Source organism: Brassica napus, chromosome C7 (assembly GCF_020379485.1).
Source record: "Brassica napus cultivar Da-Ae chromosome C7, Da-Ae, whole genome shotgun sequence".
NCBI classification, from domain to species: Eukaryota; Viridiplantae; Streptophyta; class Magnoliopsida; order Brassicales; family Brassicaceae; genus Brassica; species Brassica napus.
In genome coordinates this window covers 2,566,228-2,592,136 of record NC_063450.1, presented here as the reverse complement: position 1 = coordinate 2,592,136, position 25,909 = coordinate 2,566,228, and the positions used below count along the sequence as shown (strand labels likewise).

General features: G+C 42.8%; 2 protein-coding genes across 3 annotated transcripts; both read right to left on the bottom strand.

Annotated features, from left to right (window-relative positions):
• Positions 1–458: 458 nt before the first annotated feature.
• LOC125590708 (probable RNA-dependent RNA polymerase 5) lies at positions 459–5,457 on the bottom strand. Of its 2 annotated transcripts, none has more exons than XM_048764416.1 (17): positions 4,947–5,457; positions 4,719–4,869; positions 4,491–4,623; positions 4,279–4,353; positions 3,867–4,041; positions 3,562–3,760; positions 3,389–3,476; positions 3,117–3,278; positions 2,961–3,032; positions 2,778–2,884; positions 2,559–2,707; positions 2,257–2,479; positions 1,935–2,160; positions 1,709–1,857; positions 1,320–1,624; positions 1,071–1,225; positions 459–942 (listed from the first exon to the last, which is right to left on the bottom strand). In XM_048764416.1, the coding sequence occupies exons 1-17, from the start codon at positions 5,215–5,217 to the stop codon at positions 706–708; spliced, it is 2,877 nt and encodes a 958-aa protein (XP_048620373.1). In that variant the 5' UTR covers positions 5,218–5,457; the 3' UTR covers positions 459–705. The 2 variants fall into 2 exon arrangements, with proteins under 2 accessions (XP_048620373.1, XP_048620374.1); XM_048764417.1 differs by having other exon boundaries at positions 4,719–4,845.
• An 8,017-nt stretch (positions 5,458–13,474) lies between these two features.
• LOC106354921 lies at positions 13,475–14,639 on the bottom strand. The gene is made up of 3 exons (XM_013794960.1): positions 14,362–14,639; positions 13,858–14,180; positions 13,475–13,767 (listed from the first exon to the last, which is right to left on the bottom strand). The coding sequence occupies exons 1-3, from the start codon at positions 14,637–14,639 to the stop codon at positions 13,475–13,477; spliced, it is 894 nt and encodes a 297-aa protein (XP_013650414.1).
• Between the last annotated feature and the right edge of the window lie 11,270 nt (positions 14,640–25,909).

Below are 25,909 nucleotides of genomic sequence, written 5' to 3'. Positions count from 1 at the left end.
CGAATCTAAGGATTAGAACTAATACCAAAAGGCATACACCACAGAGCTTCACCTAAAAGTTAGGTTACTTAAATAAGATACTTGGCTAACACGCAACCTGTTATACAGCACAACGCTTATATTAATTTTTTTTTTTACCAGAACGGAGCAGAACAGAACATGGCAAGTAAGTTTGTTCAACCCGAAAGCTCTTTGAGCAAAGGAGTTGAACAGGGGATTGACTTCTCCTCTGTTTTCTTAAGGTAGAATTTACACAGACCGGTCCTGCAGCCTTTTAGACAAACCAACGACAAAATCAAACTTTGTTCTTTATGGTGGCATAATCGTAAACGAAGTTGTCAAGTTTGTCGGTAGAGCTACTCTAGTATTTTCTGACTGTCTCGTCCGAGAAAGCTGGTTCAAAGCGTTTATTTTGGTACTTATATTACAACACTGATGCAGCAGAGCTAACTAACTGATTATTTAACATAATTTTTTATAAGAACAGTTCATAAGCAAATACACACGAAAGTATCATACAATAGACGATAAGAGGTAGATTTAGAACTAAAAACAAAAGGTGCTACATCACATCTGGAACGGATAGCTTCACCTATAGATTAGGTTTTTACCAAGGTAAGATACTTGACTCACACGCTTCTTATGATCACAACAAAAGGCTTATTATATACTACAAGAACAGGGCAGATAACAAGTGCTTTGTGATCAACCCCAAAGCTCTTTAAGCATTGGGAGTGAACACAGTAAGGATTTTCCCTGCTTTTTCTCAAGGTAGAACCTGCACAGGATCGGTCCTGCAACCTTCCAGGCAAACCCACAGTTTCGAACGTTATCCATTATGATTGCATGGTCGTAAACGACGTTGTAAAGTGCCAAGGCTTGCGGATAAAGTTCTTCGATACTTTTCTTGTTGTCTTCAAACCCTGCAGCATCATAGAACTCCTGACACATCCAACAAGCAGAAACGAATTTCAGAATTGTTTGTTTCTACAGCATAAGATGACTCCTCTTGGTGGGAGACAAAATAACACAAAACACACGTGATCCATTAAGTTCATTGAAGAGCTTACCTGCTTGTATCTCTGGATAACTTCATTGGCTGATTCATCTTTGTTACCCATCGCCTGGATCATCTCCTTTCTGTACTTTTCATACAACTGTCCCCATTTCTTCTTATGATAATCAGAGACTGGCTCATCTTCGAAACACGCAAGTTTACTGATCTCTGAAATTTAAAGACCACGGTTAAACAGATAATTATGATGATATAATCATTTGTTTCTGTGTTCTGATCAGTAGTAAGAAGAAAGGCCCTTTACCAGCTGATGGTTTGTGTTCCTCTGCTGTCTGTGATTTAACAAAGTCATAGATCATTCCAAGAATAGAAGTGGACTTGAATTTCTGATCACGCTCCATGTAGTGTGGGAAAATGTCAGGCCTCAGCTCGTCTGGGAGAAAGATCTTAGCACCTTTCTTTGGTGCATCAAGAGCATCATAGTATATATCAATCAACTTTAACATTTTCTTCTTCATTTCAGCTTTTTCCTCAGCGTTCTCATCTCCTAGCACGAGGAAGCGGTCCATTATTGTTAACCAGCTATCAGCAGCCATCCCTACAACATTGCTGTAAACCCAAGAGAAAAGAAACATAAATCCCAAAGATTGATCCAAAACACAGTTGTGAATCTAGAGCTTAAGTTAAGAGTACCTAGCATTAAATCTTGCCTTCAAGAACATATCGAAAAGCTCTTCCTCCAGCTCCGCTGGTGAAAGATGGCTTGGCTTTCTAGCAGAGTTGCCTTTAGTAGGAGGAGTCAAACTCACCCACGGCTCACTTGGTTTGAAGTGTTCAAGTAGCTACAACAGATAGCAAACCAAAGAGAGTCAGGTTACAACAAATCATATCCTTACTTTCTAACGAAGGTGTTATTTACCTCTGGATTTCTGGAGATGAAATACAAATCACCATCAAAATCACCACCTGCAATCTCATCTCCCAAAGATCTTGGACCTTTCTGAGGAAAGAAGACACCATACTTGGAGTTTCCTACATACCCCTCCAAGGCCTTAACATAAGTAGCCTTAAGTACATGTATGTCCCCAAAATGTAGTCCAGGATTCCTGTAAACTAGAACATTTCCTGAGATTTGGCCAGACTCACTACACAAACCCACAACAAAGAAAGTAGTGCAGAAATGAACAAGACTTCATCTATTCTTTATCATGTAAAGACTCAAAAGTGATTAGCAATCATACAGGATGACACAGACTTCATCTTCCTTCAACTCTCCGGTGGGATCAACAGTACCCATGAGGTAGTATGATTCACTCACAGGAAGCTTTCCTGCTCTGAGATCATTCTTCTCTGTGTTTGAAAGAATAGACAAATGATCCTTCAAGTGTGGTTCGTCAAGTGGGATACCAACCAAAATCATTTGTGCAGCGTTCTGATCGTCCATATCCCCATAGTTAAGGGCAGCTGCATCAAATAAAATGGCTTCTTAGAAGATGAATCATTAGTTACAGCATAAGTTTCTAGGGACTAAAGGATTACGAACCTTTAAGAGCAGCACGTTTGTTGTTGAAGATGGTTTTGTACTCTTCCAGGGTGTTGAGCAATATATCCAGAAAGAATTCATCAGGGATTCCTCCATAGCTAAGCAGCGCAACCAAGTTTTTTGATAACTTTGTTCTTTTAGGTGGATTACTGGATGATGGAAACAACTAGATGTCACTAGGATAACATTAAAAGAGAGATGTATCAAATAAACATATACCTTGTTGTGACAACCTCTAGGGAATCAAAAGTGCTAAAATCTGACAAAGCTGGATCTTTAGAGACCTTGATCATAGAAGGTCGAACCTGGACAGTCCGAGGAGGAAGCTGCCAAAATACGGCGGAACATAAGGAATAGCTCGCAAACAAATTTTGTAATGGGAAAAAAAGAGAGCAGACTTACTTTCTTGTTTAAGAGAAAAGTTCCCTTAACAGCATAGCCATCAAAAAACATCCGAAACTGGATCAGAAGAGGCTGTTTGGAAAAGTAATTGTGAGTTCAGTAATGGACAAGTATATAATGGAGCATGAAGAGGGGTTTTCACTATAGTATACATACCGGGTCTTGAACAGGGGTTTGAACATTATCATTTCTGAGACATTTTCCTTTTAATATGTTTACTGGACACATCCGAGCAAGATCTTCAGAGATGTAGCCAGTGCCATCTGAATGTATACATGGTTTCCCATTCTTATCAAGAACATCATTATTGTTTTGATCCTGCAATTGGAAGAGATGGAAAAAGATTAAAGCACAGACTGAACACGACTAGTATAAGCTACTTTAGATAGAGACACAGTTCCTGTAGGACAAAGGAGTCGACAAAGTACATGGCAGTGTATATCATCGATTTTCTCGAAGGTGATCCCAGTCATGTCAACTTCAAGCTTCTTAGTCTTTGATAGAATCAATGAAAACCTGAAGCATCAACAAAAACACACAGTGACGTCTACAGAAGCTCAAAGATAAAAACAGTAGAGACTTATAAAAGAAACTGAGGTACCTTGCCATGTAGTTGGCCAAAGATGGCAATGTGTGGACATGCATAAAATGCATGCGAGCTTCATAAACTGACTTCCCGGAGAAGATGTAGGGACTTCCCATATCATTCGCAGATGTGGAGTCTGTGCGTATGAAGTAGCATTTCACTCCCTTTGTAGAAAAGTCTTTCTTCTTTTCTTCTTTTCCACCATCTTTGAAAACTGTTCAACAGAGTGTTATAATAACAAGCTCCAAATAAATAATATGTTAAAATAGTGAAAAAGTGTTGACATGAATGATAAGTAAATCAAGAGAAAATAGACCCACCAAAAAATTGATAACGACGTAACCCAAGCATGATACCATTCTTGGCAATCCTTCGGTATGTAGTGTAACGGTCGGTTGATGAGTTTCTCGGGACATCCTCAAATTTGACCGTCAAAACATTAGCATCACCCAAGACCTTATGCAGGTGTGTTCCAGTGGGTTCAAGAAGAGGGCCCTGTGAAAACAGTGTCTCCATTAGTATAAGCAGATCAAGTCAAGGATACCAAGAAATGTGGAATAGCAGCCCTGTGACTCTGAGCACAATATCTCTAAAAGTACAATGTCTCTCTCTATAAGTACACCCAGTAGAACGAGTCTATGATGTAAAATAGACATAAGATAGCGACTTGCAAAATAATTGCTTCAACACAAAAGTACACACGGAAGATAGCAGTTGAAGACTGGACTGAACCTTGAATGTGTAACTGCCATCCGAAGCAACATGACAGTGGTAGTAGCTAGTCTTCTCATTATCACATTCCAGTGACTGCAGAAACAGAGGAAGCATATAAAGACCCAAACAGTACAAAATATGTCTCTCTTGCTTGTTAATTCACCTTTAGGAATTCATATCAATCATGAGATATAGGTAAAATACCAAATAGAGCAAACATAAAAAAATACCAATCTACGGTCTGTTGGGGAACAAAATTTATGTCCCAAACTGTCCCAAACGGCAGCTTCATAAGCAACCATAGACAAATCCTTCCATCCTCTAATCTCATCAGCAGTTATTGTAACCTGACTCAGATCTTTCCTGTTTAACATCAAACAAAAAAAAGGGTAACTGTTACCAGAACCAACTCAAGGGAAAAAAGAGGTTAAAAAAGTCAGAAAACTTTGGAGGCATACCCAGGAATGTAGGTAAGCAAGAGAAAGGCCTTGTTGAATTCAAGTTCACTCAAAGCTAGTAAGAGCTGAGGAGGAGGAATGTGAAGAGAAGATCCTCCATTGACTTGTTGTCTTCTCAAAGAAGGAGCTTCAGAATGAATAGATATCTCTTCTGCAATCAGTAACAGTCACAGTCAAAGTAAAACTATACACATAAAAAAGACTCTCTGCTGCTTTCCTATTACTGACCTTGAGAGGAACAAGGAGCAGACTTCGTCGGAGAGCTAGTAACAGTAACGGCGTGGGTAAGCTTAGAGGCGATGAAGCGGTCGAGGTTGGATATCCCCGGAGAATTAAAAGCTTTCCTGAGCAAATCGAAAGCTAAATCTTCTGGAATCGAAGAAAGTCTCTGCCTTGACTCTTCGTTTATGGGAGGACATTTGTGTTTGCGGTATATCTTCTCCAAAACAGATTCGAGCCTACTCGAAAGAACGATCACTGATCGCTGCCAAGTTATCATCTTTCTTCCAAACCAACACTAAGGACTGTTTTGTTTATGCAGACAGTTATTAAAACAAAACAAAAAATAATTAAAAGAGACTACAGTGATATGATGATGAGCAAAAAGGTTGCATCTTTAAACTCTCTCTAGCAGCACTCTCACACCCCCAGTGCAAACAGTTTTATGCAGAGAGTTTTGACGATGATGACGAAGAAAGAGAGTGATGATGTGATCTGACAACTCAAAGAAGAAGAAAGGTTGCATCTTTTTTATTCTCTCTCTGTCCGTTTTTATTAGATTTTATTTGACATTTGATAGATTTGATTTTGAGGGATGATGATTTTGTACATCTCTCTCTCTCTCATTAGAGCCGTTTTTACACATGTAATTGACAAGTATACCATATCTTTCGATTCATAAATTACCATAAAGCCACATTTTCCCTCTGCCGCTTTTTGAAGTAAGCCGCGTTTACTTACGCAACCGCACTCGCTTAAATTCTCCGTGACGCTCCAAAGGTCTTAAGGAGTTTTCGATATAATAGAAAGTCTAAATTCCTTTTCTTTTAACATTAGTAAAGATATCCAAAAGCAAAAGGTCTATGCTTTTCTTTTGTTCTCTTGTGTTGTGAATTGAATCCAAGATATATGAGTGGTGCGTCGAGTTTGAGCTCAGTTTGCTTCGGACGAGGATGCCTGCTGATTCTAAGGTAATTACTTCTCTAAAATTCTTAACATCCTCTGTTCCTAAATGAAAACGCACTTTCGATTCTTTTTTTAGCTCAGTTGTTGTTTACTTATTTCAAGTTTTTTTTTCCTGCAATCTGATCATCATACAAAATGTGCAGTTTACATTTTTACAAGTTCATTCGGAATTTAGCTTTTTTCAAGTGATCTCGTTGGTTTTTTAAAACGAATCAGAACATTATTGGTATGCATCATTGTTGCAAGTCTGTAGCTTTTTAGGCATTGGCCCTTCTGATTTAGCTTTAAGTATTGAACATGTGAAAAGTTTAGCAAACTTCGTCCGGCAAAAGGGTGGTGGTACTTGCGGTAAATTGTCTCATGAATATAGGAAATGAAATACCTTATAGTTATTGGGTTTAAAGGTTCTTTAACATTACATTAAAAAGAATGTTAGTTTTGATTCCAAATGCATTAGCACATTTTAACAAATGACTTTGAATCCCTTATTTGCTCATTGAAAAAAAAGAATACCTTCAACGTCATCGGTTTTAAGGTTTTTTGGCATCACATTAAAAAGAATAAATGAGGTATCTTAGTTTTGATTCCAAATGCATTACCAAATTTTAACAAATAATGACTTGGAATCCCCTTTTCAATTGAATGGCAGCAGATCCTATGGCTTCTTGCAAATCATCCGCATTTCGGTGTCACTCTCATGACTGCTGATAGAAAAGCTGGCCAGTCAATGGAAAGCGTCTTCCCTCACCTCACCTAAGAGCTCAAGTATCAGTGATTTCCATCTCTAACAAAAATTTCAAGAGCTATGTATCTACGGCTCAGTGATGGCATATATATAAGGGGCAAATCTCCAAAATAGCACTTTTATAAGTTTATGTCACAAAAATAGTTCTCAAAAACTAAAATGAGCAAAATAACATTTTATCTTTTGAAAAATTTAATTTTTTTTTAATTTTCAAAATTTGAAATCTTATCCCAAAACCCCACTCCCCAACCCTAAACCCTAAACCCTAAACCCTAAACCCTAAACCCTAAATCCTAAATCCTAAACCCTAAATCCTAAATCACATCCCTTAATTCTAAACCCTAAACCCTAAACCCCACCCCTAAACTCTAAACCCTAAACCATAAACTCTAAACCCTAAACCCTAAACCCTAAACCCTAAATCCTAAATCATAAACTTTACCTCTTAACTCTAAACCCTAATGTCTAAATTAATTTACCATTGGAGTATAGGTGTATATTTATCTCTTTTGATAAAACATTAAGTGCTATTTTGGTCATTTTTATTTTTAGAGAGTATATTTGTGACAAAAACTTTTTTAGTGTTATAAATCATTTTCTGTATATATAAGTGATCAATGATTAAAACCTTTCTTCCTGCCCTCCGAAACTACTACCTAGGCTGATCTCCGTAGAGGATGCAGGCTTTTCTACAGTGGATGCTGTATTCTGCTGTTTACCTCACGGAACAACACAGGTCCATTTGCATTTTTTGATTTTTTGATTTTTTGATTCTTCTCAAGTGTTCCCTTTCTTAACAGAAGTGTGTGTGTGTATGTAGTTGACAGGAAATCATCAAGGGACTACCCACCTCATTAAAAATTATCATTTTCCTTTTTTTTGATGTGTCTATCTCAGCCTCTAAATGATAAATGCTTATTTAAAGTTACGCTTTTCAGGACTTCCGGTTGCGCGACATCTCATAATATGAAGAGTGGTGTATGGTTAGCCACACAAAGCAGCAGAGTTATATGTATTGTACTCTCAAAAGTTATTTGCTTGATTTTTGGGTTTGTTGTGTTCATATTTATGTTGTAACTTATTAATGTGTTTCACAAAAATGTTATGCTGGATGAAGAATTTGTCAAAAGTGTTCAGTTGTTCCCAGGACACACACAACGTGAGAAGATCTAACAATTGTTTTATGAATGTATGTCCTTGGAACAACTGCTTCTTCCAACACTTTTGACAAATTTTTAGATCAAATAAATCATTAATATAACTTCAGATGAGCTGCTTGTTAGATCTTCTCACGTTTGATCAAATAAATCATTAATATAACTTCAGATGAGCTGCTTGTTAGATCTTCTCACGTTTGATCAAAAGTGTTAATTGTGGGAACCGAAATTCACACTGTCGATTTCTGTTTAAATAAGGAAAGTAGGAGAACCCTAATTTCCCAGAGGTCCCGGATATCTGCTAATGCCACACGCCAAGCAATCAGAACACGAAATAAAAACGATAAAAGATAAGAAATCGAAAAGAGAGCAAATGTGATCTTATTTCGAATTCGCGTTTGAGCGTTACAACAAGGTAAGAGACTGGACTACGAGAGCTGTCGGCGAGATTCCTAGTTCTAAAACCCTAAGGCTGCTAAACCTAATTGAGTCGCAGCTCGAATAACAAAAACGGAAAATTGCCTAAATTGCTCTAAGTGCTAAGTTTGCTGTGTATTGCCTCTGCTTCTGTCTCTCGCCTAGGACTCCTTATATACTTGCTCTTATGTCAGTTTGCGCCTTTTCCTTTCTACCCTTAAGCCGTCATAGCTCAAAAATGGAGATATTCCATTTTTTTCGATCTTCGTGATTATCTTCGGAAACTTTACATTTATCCACGAAAACTTGACATTTATCTTGCCTTATGAACCAAGCATAAACCATCGTAAGACTTACGGGTTTTCAGTTAAGAAATCGTAAGTGGGCTTCGAGCTGCGTTTGAGATCTCTTTGGACTGTTCTTTGACTCAAAACGTTTATTACGGTTTCTTTGATAAAAATGAACTTCCCGCGGTTTTTATCGTAAAGTTTGACTGATGACTACGACTGAAGATAAACAAAGAACGGTTTAGCCATGGCTCACGGGAGATAGCATTGAAGAGTAGACGAGAATGCATGGATTCATGTCGTATCGACGTTTTGGGAGAGTTCGGTCGCTACGTAACGACCGAGCCACGTACGTGCTCGGTCGCTACATAGCGACCGAGCCGCGTGCGTAGCAATCGAGATTGGCTCGAACTCGGTCGCTACGTAGAGACCGAGCTTGGCTCGAACTCGGTCGCTACGTAGTGACCGAGCTTGGCTCGAACTCGGTCGCTACGTAGCGACCGAGCCGTGCGCGTGTTCGGTCGCTACGTAGCGACCGAGCTTGGCTCGAACTCGGTCGCTACGTAGCGACCGAGCCGTGTGCGTGCTCGGTCGCTACGTAGAGACCGAGCTTTGGCTCGAGCTTTGGCTCGAGCTTGGTCGCTACGTAGCGACCGAGCCGTGTGTGTGCTTGGTCGCTACGTAGGGACCGAGCTTTGGCTAGAGCTCGGTCGCTACGTAGCGACCGAGCCGTGTGCGTGCTCGATCGCTACGTAGCGACCGAGCTTGGCTTGTGCGTGGTCCGATTGCCATACTCGAGCTTGTCCGTGGCCGGTTTGGATATGTGTCCGTTGCCTTGGGACAATCGGTATTTAGTTCGATCAAGATTAGAACAAGATTTTACCGCAAGGCTCTTTGTAAAGATATTTTTTACGAAGAATCACTTTCGTAGAAAATGCTCATGCTAATTTTTGCGGAGATTTGGACATTAACTTCGTCGTAACCGTTTTCGACCCCAACAGTTAGCCCCCCAGCCCGTTAGAATCGTGGATTCCCAATGAGATTCTAGCGTGCGGTACGGTGAGTTTAGCCAAGGTTGGCGTATTTGGGCGAAATTTTTATCCAAAAGTCTGTGGACAAATAGTAACTTCCTATGCTTATAAGAAGGAAGGTAACTTCTTCATAATTTTTGACTTGCTTATTCTCATAAGAAGTTTTTTGAAAAAAATTTCCCTTTTCCTGTTTCTCTCTTTCTTCTTGTTTTCTTGAGTTTTACAAGATGTCTGGCAAAAAGAAGACTTCGAAAAGAGGTACCTCTCGTGGTTCCTCGTCCGAAGATGTTCATGACGAGATTCTTGTACCGAAGGTCGAGTTCGTGCCTCACTCGATAGATCCAGCCGAAAATGCGGCATGGTGGACAGCGAGATATGGTTCGATTACTCCTCCTGTCGAGAAGTCGTTCCCCGTCATCATCCATCGTATGGTCGAAGAAGGCGCGCCGAGCAGAAGCACTAGTGACTTTCTCCAGACCGTCCTGTCATTCTACCGAATTCCAGACAGGGTGGAATTTCGTATTCCTTAGCGTGGGGAAAGCGCTGATAATCCCCCGGAGGGTTATTTTACTTGTTACGAGTCGTTCGTAGTGCGCTGCCGTTTGTGGTTCCTGATTCCTGAAGTCATCGTCCGTGTGTTGGATCGCTTCGAGGTATCGATCAGCCAACTGAATCCCATCAGTCTCCAGCATCTCATTGGCATTGTGATCCTGAGTTATGAGCACGGTCTGTCCCTTACCACCAATCACTTTGAAGCGGTCTTTAGGCTGCAACTTGTTTCGAAGCCGGATAATTACCGACTGACCCCTCGGAACCACATGTCGGTGATCAAGGGATTTATCTCCAACTTTAACTCGTGGAAGAGGTTCTTCTTCTTTGTCCATATAAGCGCTGCATCTATCGAGGAGAGTTGCATCCCGCTGTTCCGAACCAGGCCGAATGACCGTCCTTTCATCAAACCGCTCTCTCTATTCCCCGAGGACACGATCGTAATGAGGGATCTCCTCAGGAACGGTCCGTTTTTCTGGACTTCCTTTACGCCGAAGAGAGTTCGCAAGGCGTTGAGGATTGTGCGTCCCGATTTCGAAGGGGGCGTGGAAAAGAACAGTGATTCCGAGTCCGATGGTCCTGCTCCTTGTGATGTTCCCGCGGAGGAGGCGAACGCGAGGTCCTCGAAGGGTAAAGACATTGATCTTGGCGATATAGAGTTTTCCATGGATGATTCTATCCTTCCAGGATGGGATCCGGACCTTGCTTATGGTGATGGGAGTGGTACGAGCGAGGTTCCTATCCCGGATTTTGACGATTTCTTCGCTGGTTTACCCGTAAGTTTTGATCCTCCCTCGCCAGTGGATGAATTGGGAAGGTCGAAGGTCGTCGCGGAAGGATCTCGCATCTTCAATGGGGTTAGTTTCTTTATTTTGAGAACTTCGCCGACAGATTCGTGTGCTCCCTTTATTTAGCATGTTAGCCGATTTTGTAGGGTGTTAATTTGCTTGGCTCGGCCCTTGAGGCGAGCCACATGGATGCCATGGTTTATCGCTTCAAGGCGGAGAAAGCGGAAAAAGACCTCACCCATATGCAAAACGAAATTTTGGAGCGGGACTCGAAACTTGCCAGGGACCATGAGAAGGTTGTTCGTCGAGCGGAAAGGAAGGGTAGGAGAGAGATCGTCGAAGTAAGGAGAAGTCGTGCTTCTAAGTTCGAGATTGAGTACGAAAATCTCAAGGACGCTTATTCCTTGGTGGGCGATTTTCGCGAGTGCCGCGGCTCGGTTGGCACCCTTAGGAAGACGCAGGCGGACGACTTTGTTTTCGAGGAGGATATGAGGGACATGAAAGATGGCATGAAGGACCATTCCCACGCTGAGGCGCTTATTCCCCCGATCGATGGGAGGATCCAGGTATTCTGGGATCCCATCCCGGTTTCTCCCGATACGGAGGAGGTCGCGACCGAGGTTGCTGGTGACGATGAGGAAGTGAACTATCCCGCAAATGCAATTGGAGCTTCCTTGTCCGGAAATTTTAACTTTGATTTGTGAGTATCGAAGTCGGTGTTTTTCGGGGAGCGATTTCCCCTTATCTGGTGTTTATGGCCGCGTGGACTATATTATCCATATCTGACCGAGTGCGGCCTTTATGCTTAGACTTTGTGTGGGCCTTTTTAGCCGTTTTTTTATCGGGATTGGCCGTTGGTGGCTTTGAATCCCTACCGCTCTACGGTTTTATATATATGATGAATATTTATCGAAGTACCTTGTTCTGATTATGTGAAATAAATATGAGTTGTCGTCTCATATTTACTTCTAACGAAACGTTCAATCTGGTGGTTCGCTTGAGATGTGATTTTTCGTAAAAGTCGCTTGTTTACTTTTACGAGGTTTTCGTGAACGTTAAGATATGGACAGAGAGACATGGTTTAGGATCTCGTATCATTTTAAGATATCATGTCTTGAGATTTTAGAGACCAGTGCACTGGGTTTAGGGCAAGACCTAGGTTTACTTTCAGTTTTAAGGTTTTATGCGGTGACTAGCCGGCTATCGATTTTCCTGTTGCGATTTTAACCTGATTCGTACCGATTTAAAGTCCGCGATAGGTTCTCGGCTTATACGACTTGTATGGCATGAATCGAGCATCTCTCCAGAGACAATTTTTAAGCCAACTGGAAGTGCTAGACCAAAATTTCGGATTTTTTTTTGTAGCGCGCTATTATCCTTGTGTTGGATGTTCGAGGATTAGAAGAATGATCGGGTTGCATTTGTTTAAGACGGCTGGTGTGTTCGTCTGGGCCAATCGACGAGCGGGGTGTAAATACTCATTGAGATTTTTATGGTCACGTTCGGGCCGTTGTTTGCAGAGTTTCAAATTTAACTTGGCGACGTCTCGCTGTTGTTTCGAAGACTATACATATGTTTTAGGTGTTGAAGAGTGAAGGCTTTTGCGATTTGTGCCAGATAAGGCCGTTGACAAGAGTCTAATGTTTGTAGAATTTTATTTTTAAGCGTGTCTTGAGACTTTTTGCGTAGCTGAAGCGTAAGAATTCGAAAAAATGTGTATTGTAGTAAAAGTTTTAAAAAGCTCGATTACAATGATGCATCTTTTAAAACGTGGGAGTATACGAATATACGTACCCACTCCCCCCCCCCATTTTATGGAGGGGATAGCTGAACTCATCTTTCGACGAGCTGCCTACGTACCTCTTTCGAGGATCAAGCCATCTCGTAGTTCTTTCTATGCCAGGAGTGTTCTTACTCGGCGGTTGTTGCCGTTCTGACCGCCTTAATCGTGGAGACTGTGTCCGGGTTTTCCGGTTGAGTCATAGCGTTGATTTCCGAATCGTGCTGAGTTTTGATGTCCGAAGCGTTCGCTTCGGCAGACGATGTCGAATCGTCTCTCTTTGAAGTGTTTTCGGCTGAAGGCTGAGTTAAATTCGCGCGTTTGCGTGTTGCCATCGCGGTGGTTGTGATTTGTCTTAACTTGTGCTCCGCGAGAAAACAAAGCCGCGACTGTTTCTGACAACCCCAGATGGCTGCGATCCCGCTCTGGGTCGGGAATTTGACGCTGAGGTGATATGTAGACGAAACGGCTTTCATGGAGTTAAGCCATGGAGTTCCCATGATCACGTTGTAGATGGCAGGATGATCGACCACCGCGAAATCGACGATTTTTATGATTTCCTTGGCCATGACTGGTAGCTGGATCGATCCAAGAGTCATTGATACTTCGCCTCAAAAACCCGTCAGCGGTTTTGGCGTTGGGGTAACTTCCCCGAGTTCGATGTTCATCCGTTTGAGAGTGTCACGGAAGATAATATTAACTGTGCTTCTCGTGTCGATAAGGACTCTCGCAACTTCTAGATCTCGTATGACAAGATCTATGACGAGTGGATCGCAGTGAGGTTGATCGATTCAGCTGGCTTTGTCTCTCGTGCAAGTTATCGAGTTGTTTCGGCCTTTCGCTGGTAAGCCTTGATGGCCGAGACCGTGTCGTTGCAATACTGCGATCCTCCGATGATCATGTTGACTCTGCGATGATTGTTATCATTTCCTTTGTCGTCCGGTCTTCTTCCGCGTTTATCCCCTGATTGGTTTCTTTGAGGGAAATTCTCAGCGGGTGGATTCCTGTCCGTCTTTGGAGGGCGATCGGTCTCGAGGATGAGATCTTTTACGCTGGTTACTTCGGAGAGCTCTCCAGCTAGTAGCTTCGCGGCCAATCTCGCTCCCAGGACTTTCCAGTTAGTCGTGGAGTGCCCTCGGGTCTGGTGGAACTCGCAGAAGGTGTTTTTGTCGTATCCTTGATTGCGAGTCCACGTATTACATGTGGTTTGGCCTTGATCCGATTTGATCGTGTAGTTATGCACCCCTTCGAATTCTTCCCCCTCGTGATGGACGTACTTATCGTTACGAGAGCTTTTCTTTTTCGTCCTTTGGTCTACATCTTTCGTGGACGGCTTTGTCGGTTTATGCTTCTGTGACAAAATTTTTGTTTCCTCTTTGATTATGATGTAGTCTGTTGCCTTGTGGAGGGTGTCTTGGATTTTCCGTGGTTTATCGAGGGTTATCCATTTTCTGAATTTCGACTTGTACCAGAGCGTTTTACTGAGTGCTTCTATGGCCACCTTGTCGCTTATCCCGCTAACCCTTGACATAACCAGCTTGAACCGGCTTATGAACTCGCAGAGGGGTTCGTCTTCCCTCTAGGACAGACTCCAGAGGTCGACATCGGATGTTTCTCTATCTATGAACATAGAGTATTGTTTGAGAAATTCCGACGTGAGCTGTCGGAAAATTTCCGATGGAGTTTTGCTTAAGGCGTGCGAACCATTCGAGCGCCGCTCCTTCCAGATTTTTGACAAACAGATGACAGTAGCCGGCGTCCTTTTCGCTATCCTTCAGTCTGGCCCTTCCCATCGTGATGTGGAAAGCCTGAAGGTGCGCTTTAGGATCAGTCGTACCATCGTACTTTGGTACTTTGATTTTTCCTGGGTTAGATACCCTCGTATCAGAGATGCGAGCGGTGAAGGGTGTCTTCAGAGCGCCCTCGAGCAGTCTGTCGATCTCTGGGGCAGCGCTGGTAGCGTGATGGATCTGGGATTTCATGGCCCTTACTTCCGCTGCAGTTTTGGTTATGTAGTTGCGGAGGTCGCGTATGTCCGATTTCTCGCCAGCAGATTTCCGAGCTTGTCGGCCTGTTTCTCGGCTAGCTCCTCCTCTTCCGTCATTGGTTTTTCGAACGGGGAGCCCTCCCGAGCCGATCGGCTTCTGGTTCTTCTTGAATGCATGTCAGCGTCCTCCTTGGTAACGTTGGAGACGTCCCTGGGATCCAAGTCGACATGCTCGACTTCATCGACCTCTGTGTCCTTTGTAGGGGGTAGAGGACTTTCAGAGTTCCGTTTCTCGGCAGGGGATGTTTCGCTGGGGTTCTGTCCAGAAGGACGTTCCCGCGATGTTCCAGGCCTGTCGAGTGGGGTTGTGAAGACGAGTTCTATTCCGCGGATTTTCGTAGATCCGTGGGGGAGGACTGCATGGGTCCTTGCCGTTAAGGTTTGGACCTTTTTCGTCAAGGTATCAACGAGTTTGTCCTGTTCTTCCGACCTCTTTTTGTAGGCAGAGCACATCTTTTTGAACTCCTCGAGCGTCGCTGCGTTAGCAGTTGCATTGGCTGCGGAGACGGCCGCTTCCGGAGTGTTTTGATTGTCGCTGCCTCCTCCGTTGAGAGGAGTTTGCATGATACTCGTGTTGTCAGTTGAGATGTCTGATCGAGCGTGTTGTGGTTGAGAGTTAGATTGATCCGTACCCCCTCCTTCTAGCGCCAAACTGTGGGAACCAAAATTCACACCGTCGATTTCTGTTTAAATAAGAAAAGTAGGAGAACCTTAATTTCTCAGTGGTCTCGGATATCTGCTAATGCCACACGCCAAACAATCAGAACACGAAATAAAGAAGATAAAAGATAAGAAATCGAAAAGAGAGCAAAGTTGATCTTATTCCGAATTCGCGTTTGAGCATTACAACAAGGTAAGAGCCTGGGCTACGAGAGCTGTCGGCGAGATTCCTAGTTCTAAAACCCTAAGGCTGGTAAACCTAATTGAGTCGCAGCTCGAATAACAAAAACGGAAAATTGCCTAAATTGCTCTAAGTGCTAAGTTTGCTGTGTATTGCCTCTGCTTCGGCCTCTCGCCTAGGACTCCTTATATACTTGCTCTTAGGTCGGTTTGCGCCTTTCTCTTTCTACCCTTAAGCCGTCATAGCTCAAAAATGGAGATATTCCATTTTTTCCGATCTTCGTGATTATCTTCGGAAACTTTACATTTATCAGCGGAAACTTGACATTTATCTTGCCTTATGAACCAAGCATAAACCGTCATAAGACTTACGGGTTTTTGGTTAAGAAATCGTAAGTGGGCTTCGAGCTGTGTTTGAGGTCTCTTTGGGCCGTTCTTTGACTCAAAACGTTTGTTACGGTTTCTTTGATAAAAATGAACTTCCCGCGGTTTTTGTCGTAAAGTTTGACTGATGACTTCGAGTGACGATAAACAAAGAACGGTTTAGCCATGGCTCACGAGAGATAGCATTGAAGAGTAGACGAGAATGCATGGATTCATGTCGTATCGACGTTTTGGGAGAGTTCAGTCGCTACGTAGCGACCAAGCCGTGTACGTGCTCGGTCGCTACGTAGAGACCGAGCTTTGGCTCGAGCTCGGTCGCTACGTAGCGACCGAGCTTGGCTTGTGCGTGGTCCAATTGCCATATTCGAGCTTGTCTGTGGCCGGTTTGGATACGTGTCCGTTGCCTTGGGACAATCAGTATTTAGTTCGATCGAGATTAGAACATGATTTTACCGCAAGGCTCTTTGTAAAGATATTTTTTACGAAGAATCACTTTCGTAGAAAATGCTCCTGCTAATTTTTGCGGAGATTTGGACATTAACTTCGTCGTAACCGTTTTTGACCCCAACATTGATTATATATTGTATTAATTAACATCGGGTACATATTGTATCTTCTCCTGTTACAAAGTCCCGAACTACATAGTATAAAAGTCCCAAAAATGTTGATCAAATAAAATCATTAATATAATTTCAGATGAGCTGCTTTTTTTTTTTTCCTGCAACTTCATTGATTCAATTACTCAAATGTAGCAACATACATAACCAGAGCCTGCAGCATACACAAAAAATCGAACAGCTGCAGCACATCTAAACCCCATACTTGCATAAAAAAAACTACAAGAGCAGGATCAAACCAACATCCCTACCCGAGTTATACCCAAAAGAATAAGACAAGACACGCAATCAAAGGAAGCGGCTTTCATTGACAAACAATTCAAACAGCCACGGAGGGTGACCATTCTGCACATAAGACCGGATCAATCCTTGTCTAGTAACACTTTGTGAAATGAAAGTGGCTCCTTTATTTGCTTCATTGTCCACATATATCAAACGACACCCTTCGATTCTTGCCATCGCGAGCTCGATCTCTCCAACTTGGTGGAGAAAAGAAGGCCAAGCTTGAGGACGTTCCACTGCGCCAACCAACTCAGAGAAATCACCTGCCACTATGATGTTTGACATCCTCCGACTTCCCATACTCTCGAGAGCCCATAGGATCACCACAAGCTTAGCCTCATCAAGTGAATGAAAATTCCTAAAAGCTCTTCTACTGTGACATTGGACCACACCTCTCTTATTCCGCACCACCCAACCTCCTCCTACCATAAGATTGGACCTGTTCCACTTGAAGCCGACATTGCACATTTTCCATCCCGACGGGGGAGGTTTCCATTTTGCTCTGACATGTCTAGGCTTCTCATTTAATTCAGCCAAAAAAAATTTCTCAATTTTTTGGGCTTCAAACCGCTCCTCTGCGCCCTGTAGCGCTCTCTCTAAGATAGTCGAAGGATCCAGAAGGGAACCTTTACACATGAACTCATTTCTAGACTTCCAGAGCATCCATAAAATCCAGGGCCATACACGAAAGTCAGGGCGATCCCCTAGCCGTGATTGCTTCAGATTTAGTAGATAACTAACGTTCACATAAACCGATATCTCATGAAAGCCAAACTGAGGGTTCGGAATACCTGAGATTGCCCACACATGTCTTGCCACAGAGCATGTGAAAAGGGTGTGATTGATAGTATCTCCTTCAACCCCACAGATTTGGCACCTAGCATCTACTTTCATGCCTCGAGCTTCCAAAAGTTCAGCCACCGGCAAGGCTCTATTCAAAGCTTTCCATAAGAACACCCTTATTTTTGGAAGAGTAAGGACCGTCCATACCTTCTCTTTTAAGGGATTAAGCGAGGGTTGATTGAAAGCCTCCGGTTGAGACCGTTTCGATTTTTCCAACAAAGCCAGCTGATAAGCAGATTTGATAGAGAAATTACTGCTTCTCGACAGCCTCCAGACAAAAAATTCTTCTCTAAACACAGCCAACATCAGACGGCACAAACAACTCGATCAGGGCATCAACATCCCATCTTCGAGTGGAAGGATTGATCAGTGAGGATGCCATAAGGTTAACATCAAAGGTTAAATTTTTGATCCAAGGCGCTCTCAAACCTTCCACAGGATCATCAATCCACTTATCAATCCAAACTCTGGTTTGGCGATCGTTTCCCACCTTGAACTTAATGCCTTTTAACAAGAACTCTCTTCCATACAATAAACTCATCCACGCAAACGACGGTCTGGAGCCTAAGGTCGCAGAGAGAAAATCTCCTTCTGGGAAGTACATGCTCTTCAGCAACCTTACACTTAAAACATCGGGAGAAGTAAACAATTTCCATGCCTGTTTTGCCAACATAGCCAAGTTAAAAGATTCCAGATCTCTAAAGCCCATTCCTCCTAGTTCCTTTGGGAGACAAAGACGTTCCCAAGAAACCCAGTGGATTTTCCTACGACAAGAATCTGTTCCCCACCAAAACGCAGCAAGCATGCTAGATAGTTTGTCAATGATGGTTTTGAGGAGCCTAAAACATGACATCGCAAACGCAGATATAGATGAGCCTGTTGATTTCAGAAGCACTTCCTTCCCTCCCTACGAAAGATGCTGATAGTACCAGACATCAAGTATTCCTTGGGTTCTATCCTTGAGATAGGACAACAACTCCACCTTAGAGCCCGAGAAGCATTCCGGTAATCCTAGGTATTTGCTCGCTCCACCCTGATTCATAATCCCTAGGATCCTCCTAATAGCTCCTTTTGACGCCTCATTAACTTTAATGCCAAAGGAGATTGAAGATTTCTCCAAATTGATGTTTTGGCCCGTAGCTTCACCGTAGAAATTAAGATTTCTATGCAGAGCGGAAGCTTCACTTTCCACGACTTTAATGATGAAGAGGCTGTCGTCGGCGAATATAAGGTGAGTAAGCGCAGGCCCGTTGTAATAACCCTCACGAGCCAATAAATTTTTGGTCAAGAAAAATCCCGCTCGACCAGTTTTTAGTTGGTTCGACAAGGATTAATAAAAATAAAAATCGACCCGGTAGATTAATTTCTCGACGGGACTGTCTTGTGGTCTAAAGACCTTCACTTGATAGTTTGGTCGAGTCTTAAATATTTTGGTCGAATTTTTATTAAGCTGGAAGAGATTTTTCGAGAACAAGACGAGAGCAAAAGACAAGGAATATCTGGTTGAAAAATTATCGACCAACTTCCGAAATAATTTTAGAACTAAGTTATGTCCTTCACCAGCCTGGTTGTGCACTTATTCAGTCTTAGACTTGCACCTGCCTGCTTGCCTAGCTTCTTCAGTAACTGGCACATGACAATCACAAGCTGCCTGCTTGCCTTGTTCTTAGATTGTCATGTGAGAAGCACATGAAAGGGCTGGAGTTTCTTCAGGTTAAGGAAAGGACAGCAGCTTGTGCTGAAGCAGCTGGCCAGCTGTCCCCACTCAGCCTAGCTTTGTCCTGAGTGAAACCCTCACCTGAAGCAAGCTCACCTTATATTTAACCCCTCTCCAGCTGCTTCCCACGTTCAGAACACTGCAGAAAAATCTAAAAAATTTCAGAGAGAAAAACAGTGAGAAAAACAGAGAAAAGTGAGACAAAAATCAGAGGAAAAATCAGAGAAAAATTATACAAGACCTTGGGCGACTTCCTTTCATCCTGTAGCTTAGTTCCTTACTGTATAGAAGATCAGAAGGTGAGAATCCAGAGTAAACCCTAGGCCTTGTTCTGTTTTTGTGAAGAACCGATTTTGATTTCTGTTTTTTTTAAATCAGTTCACTGGGGAGTTCAGTTAAGGGGGAGGTTCATCTGAGTTCTTTTTTCAGTCAGTTGTTGTGGTAAGCTTCATCTCCTTGCCTCAGACCAGTCTTGATCAGAACCAGTTCATGTTTAGCTAGGGTGTTGGTCGGATCACTTGTCTAAGTGATTATATGGTTCAGTTTGTTACTTTCGGTTTGGATTAATTTTCTGTAAACCGCTAGCTAACTGATGGAACTGTCTAGACCTAAGCTGAACTGAACTGATCCTGTACTGAATAAACCTTGTCTGAACCGAGCTGATCTGATTTAGGATGAGTAGAACCAAGCATGGACTGAGCTGATATGAACCTAGATAAACTATTATAGCTTGAACCAAACTGATCTTGTGATCATTCACTTCTGTTTCAGGTCAGAGGTGGAGTAAGGCTTTAGGTATCCAACCAGTTCCAAGACTAATCTCTTAGGTGAGTCTAGAAAGATATTGAGATTGATTAAGTTAGTAAAGTCTCTGAAATTTATAAGAATGGTGTTGTGTTTACTTATTGTGAACTTCACATAAAGAGTAACCAAAATGTTAAAGTGAGGTTAATCCTAATTTTAGTACTTGTTCACAAGTACTAATCTTAACTATGAAATAATCATGGTTTAATTAAGGATTAATCTTGGTTTAATTAAGAATTAATCTTGGTTTAATTAAGATTTAATCTGAGATTAATTAAGGAGTAATCATGATTAATTAAGTACTAATCTTGGATTAATTAAAGATTAATATGAGATTAATTATGGATTAATTAAGAGTTAATTATGATTAATTATGGATTAATTTTGGAATGATTAGGGAAGTAAAATCATGTGAAGTCTTGTTATATTCACTATCCCTAAAGTCCCCGCATTACCGTGACTTGGTCCTGCGACGGAACAAGGTCATGAAGACACGATGATGGGGTAGCTCCCTGGAGACCGTGTACTGCATGACGATGCAGTGTCGGATTGTTCATACCGGACATTCGACAATGAGGGTGATGCTAACTCACTAGTCTCGGTTAGCCTTAGTGGTTTCTCGGGTCTAGTATATATATTGTATTATATGAGTATGGTAACAGGCGGGTGTTGTGGAAGTGATGTTTAAAATAAGAATTCACAATGATGATCCATATTAAAGTATAGTACTAGTACTTGCATGATCATGTATATGCATTTGATAATTGTTTGGTTTATTATTGATTGTGTTGTGATTCTAGATTCATTGAGTAAACTAGTTGCTCATGACTCATTCATGTGTGCAGGTAACCCTTAGGCGGGAGACACTTTACTCTTTTGGACAGAAGTGTAACACCCGTCTCCTCCTCTGTCGAGACCGGCGTGCTACTAACCGAAAAATACCACATTAAACCGATTTATAAAACCGAATAAAATGTCAAACCTTTTAATCAAATAATTTCCAAATAAAACAAGTTTATAATTTAAAACCAAATACATTAAATCGAAAAGTTAATTAAAACCGAAATAAAATACAACGATCCCAAGAAACCAATCCGTCCACATATCCAACTACTCGGCATGTTCACCTGCAAGGGGAAGAAAGAGGGGTGAGTAATAGGGGAGTTACTCCGTGAGGTATGGGATGCTAAACCGCAAACCACTGACTCAGTACATAGCACTACGACTATGTAGGCCTAGCTCTAGCATGAAACAAACACAATATCTAATACACCACATAAAACATCCAGTGCGCTGATAGTACATGCTACTCTATGCACCCTGCATTTCCTCATAAGGATATATCTATATCTCCAGGCGTACAGTAGTCCATCTCTGTACTCCCAGAATCTGCACGTCGGCGACTGATACAAACATCTTTGTTCCCCCGCAATCTCACTGCTCGTCGGCGGCTTACACAAACGTCTTTGTGCACCCGCAATCCACACAAACGGACTTATATATTTATATACATATATATAGCAGTTTTAACATCACTCAATTCATTCAACCGTTGAATCCTCTATTATCCTATTTCCGGTCTAACAATCAATAATAATAAACAAACAAGACTCTCAAACAGACTCAATTCACAGAGACGTATCATATTTCGAAACTAGACTTTCCATAATAGTAGTACTAAACTAGCTAAGGATTTAACGGAATAGCCCTCACCTTAGCCAATTAGGTTGAACCCACAATCGAATACAACAATAAACAAAATGACTTGATCAGCAAGAAAGCTAGGGTTATACACCCGGACTCGGCTTCTCGTATCATCACGTGATGAGTTAACAAAGATGCACATGACAAAACAAATGAATATTAGATATAGGGTTTATGCAAAGTTACTTATTGCACAAGAAACCTATGAAATCAGAGCTTAACTCTTACGGCTTGGCTTTACGGCTTGGCTTTGCGGAGAGAAGGAGACGTCTCTGACGGGTCATGACTCACGGCAGTGTAAAGGGATGAACGGTGGTGGTGAGGAACATGGCGACTCCGGTGGTGGTCAGATCGAGAGGTGCTACGGCAACGAACGAGTGGTGGTAGTGGCTTCCTCCTTTGATCGCCATAAAAGAAGATGGGTGTGGCTAGGGTAGGGAAGAAGGAGGAGATGCATACGAATAAATATATATAGCTAGGTAACAATAATTAATTAAGATAAACCAACCAGCTTGGTCAAACCAAAACAAAAGGTTGAGACAATTAATTAAACCAGAAAGCAACCAGTTCGGTTTAGACCAAATTAATTAACGAGAATCACCAGTTAAGAAACCGGGTCGTTACAATTCTTCCCCACTTAACTGGAATTCGTCCCGAATTCTAAAAAGAACCGCAAAGGAACTTCAACAACTACGAAGGAAAGAAGAACACAAGATAAATCAAACAATGGAAACGAATTGAAACTTGGTCTTCTCGTGCAAAAATAAAAGAGTAAGAGACTAACCGAAAGAAACTGGACTGAAGGGTGTCACTTTTTTTTTTTAAACTCCCAATGACGAAACATTGAAAATCGTTAAAATCCGAGTCCCATAAATCGCCGTCCCGGGTCAAAGCCGGGACGGAACCCCGCTCTGATACCAAATTGTAACACCCATCTCCTCCTCTGTCGAGACCGGCGTGCTACTAACCGAAAAATACCAAATTAAACCGATTTATAAAATCGAATAAAATGTCAAACCTTTTAATCAAATAATTTCCAAATAAAACAAGTTTATAATTTAAAACCAAATACATTAAATTGAAAAGTTAATTAAAGCCGAAATAAAATACAATGATCCCAAGAAACCAATCCGTCCAAATATCCAACTACTCGTCATGTTCACCTGCAAGGGGAAGAAAGAGGGGTGAGTAACAAAGGAGTTACTCCTTGAGGTATGGGATGCTAAACCGCAAACCACTGACTCAGTACATAGCACTACGACCATGTAGGCCTAGCTCTAGCATGAAACAAACACAGTGTCTAATACACCACATAAAACATCCAGTGCGCTGATAGTACATGCTACTCTATGCACCCCGCATTTCCTCATAAGGATATATATATCTATATCTCCAGGCGTACAATATTCCATCTCTGTACTCCCAGAATATGCACGTCGGCGACTGATACAAATGTCTTTGTACCCCCGCAATCTCACTGCTCGTCGGCGGGTTACACAAACGTCTTTGTGCACCCGCAATCACACTGCTCGTCGGCGGCTTACACAAACGTCTCAGTGCACCCGCAATCACACTGCTCGTCGTCGGCTTACACAAACGTCTTTGTGCACCCGCAATCCACACAAACAGACTTATATATTTATATACATATATATAGCAGTTTTAACATCACTCAATTCATTCAACCGTTAAATCCTCTATTATCATATTTTCCGGTTTAACAATCAATAATAATAATAAACAAACAAGACTCTCAAACAGACTCAATTCACAGAGACAGATCATGTTTCGAAACTAGACTTTTCATAACAGTAGTACTAAACTAGCTCGGGATTCAACGGAATAGCCTTCACCTTAGCCAATTAGGTTGAACCACAATCGAATACGACAATAAACGAAATGACTTGATCAGCAAGAAAGCTAGGGTTATACACCCGGACTCGGCTTCTCGTATCATCACGTGATGAGTTAACAAAGATGCGCATGACAAAACAAATGAATATTAGATATAGGGTTTATACAAAGTTACTTATTGCACAAGAAACCTATGAAATCAGAGCTTAACTCTTACGGCTTGGCTTTGCGGAGAGAAGGAGACGTCTCTGACGGGTCATGACTCACGGCAGTGTAAAGGGATGAACGATGGTGGTGAGGAACATGGCGGCTCCGGTGGTGGTCAGATCAAGAGGTGCTACTGTAGAGGGTGGATTCGACATCCCTCAGGGCCCGAAGAACAGACGGCCCAGCCAACTCAGGACGAAACGGTGTCTCGGTTCGATGGCTCGAAACGCGTATCTAAGCGTCCTCGACTTAAAGGCCACTCGAGACAGCATGGGCTTCTCGGCCCAACGAGTTAAAAGCCCACGAAGATGATGCAAACTAGGTCACGGGAGAGTACGAGGTCAACTATATAAAGGGAAGGGAACGCAACGAGAAAGGGATCCGAAATCACTGATACTCACTGGGCGGTTAGATTAGGATTTTACCTTTGTTATCTCGCCATGTTGTATCTCTCCGGCAAAGCCTTCGAGGCTCCGGCACCTTTCTGTTCACATATTTCCTTTCCTTGTAACCGACGAAACACTCTTCCGATCTATAATAAGACGTCTTTGCGTAAACCCACATCTAAACCGAACGTTCTCTCGTTCCGTACCATTTCCCGATCAAACAGTTGGCGCCCACCGTGGGGTCTCTAGCAAAGCAACGTCGACAAGATGGCGACGAGTAACGACGGCTATTCCTCTGGAGAAGATCGTGAAGCCATCGAAGTAACGCCGGCGTCCTTCCCTGTGACTCCGACACCACTTCAACCCGCTTCAATAGAAACTATCATGGCGCGCCTTGCGCAGCAAGACGCAGCCCAGAAAGCGGCGACCGAACAAATCTCAGCGCTTGCAAAGATCTTAGCCCCCTCGCTGCGAACGTAGAAGCTTTGACGGCACAGTACCGAAGACATCTGTTTAACACAGAAAGGGCGACTGGTGCAGCACCAACACAGACTGCAAACCAAGATGTCGCCGACGGTGACGCGGCCCAAACCCCGGTTAGCCTTGATGCGCAGACGATAAACGTACTCGCCGCGCTGAAACAGTCGGTGCTGGATATAAGCTCCAAGATCCATCATGTCACTACGTCCGCCCCTCAGATCGAGCAAGTCCTAGCAGAATCTCTCCGGACACCATTCACCGAAAAGATAACGACGGTCCGCCTCCAAAAGATGGAAAAGCTCCGTCTTCCAACCTTCGACGGTGTCTCCGACCCTTCTGCTCACATCACATCCTTCAATATCGCGATGCGACGCGCGAACCTCTCTGATGAGGAAAAAGACGCAGGCTTTTGTCAACTCTTCGTCGAAACCCTAGAAGGTATCGCTCTCAACTGGTTCACCGGTCTTCAGGAGAACTCTGTTGATAGTTTTCACGACCTCTCGACGACTTTCCTCAAAAACTACATCATGTTAACTCGACAAGAAGCCACCGCCACAGATCTTTGGAATCTCGACCACGCTAATGGACAGAGCTTGAGAGATTTTATGGAGAAGTTCTAATCCATTGTCTCGAAAGTAGACGTGCCAGATCGTATAGCCGTGGAGCCGTTAATGAACACCCTCCACATTAAGTCACCATTTCGGGCCGACCTTTACCGACACCCGACGAGATCCGTACCAGATGCCATCGTACGATCCAATAACTTCATCCGAATGGAGGAAGATACTAGGGCCAAGGCGGCCAAAGAACCCGCAGGGAAACAAACCCCCCCCCTCCCCCCCCCCCCCCCCCCCCCCCCCCCCGACGAACGATGCTCGTCAAGAACCACGCCAACATTCCACGAGTGGCAAGCCTGACCAGAGGAAGGGCTACATGAATGCTATAGACAACGCCGAACCATCGGGCTCCGCCGCGATGGTGCGAGAGAAGGGGTGGAATAATTGGGATCGAGATACCAGCCAGCCAAGGTCAAGCTCCCCTGAACCAGAAAACTCGAACGCCGTCGAGCCGAGTAAGTGGTGTTCCT

Coding starts and splice junctions, on each gene's coding strand:
- LOC125590708 (XM_048764416.1), bottom strand. CDS start 5,217: ATGATAACTTGGCAGCGATCAGTGATCGTTCTTTCGAGTAGGCTCGAA. Junction 4,354..4,490: donor CCCCAACAGACCGTAGATTG/GTATTTTTTTAT, acceptor CTGTTTCTGCAG/TCACTGGAATGTGATAATGA. Junction 3,761..3,866: donor ACGTCGTTATCAATTTTTTG/GTGGGTCTATTT, acceptor TCTGTTGAACAG/TTTTCAAAGATGGTGGAAAA.
- LOC106354921 (XM_013794960.1), bottom strand. CDS start 14,639: ATGAAATCCCAGATCCATCACGCTACCAGCGCTGCCCCAGAGATCGAC. Junction 14,181..14,361: donor GAAGGAGCGGCGCTCGAATG/GTTCGCACGCCT, acceptor GGTTATGTCAAG/GGTTAGCGGGATAAGCGACA. Junction 13,768..13,857: donor GGATCAAGGCCAAACCACAT/GTAATACGTGGA, acceptor CTAACTGGAAAG/TCCTGGGAGCGAGATTGGCC.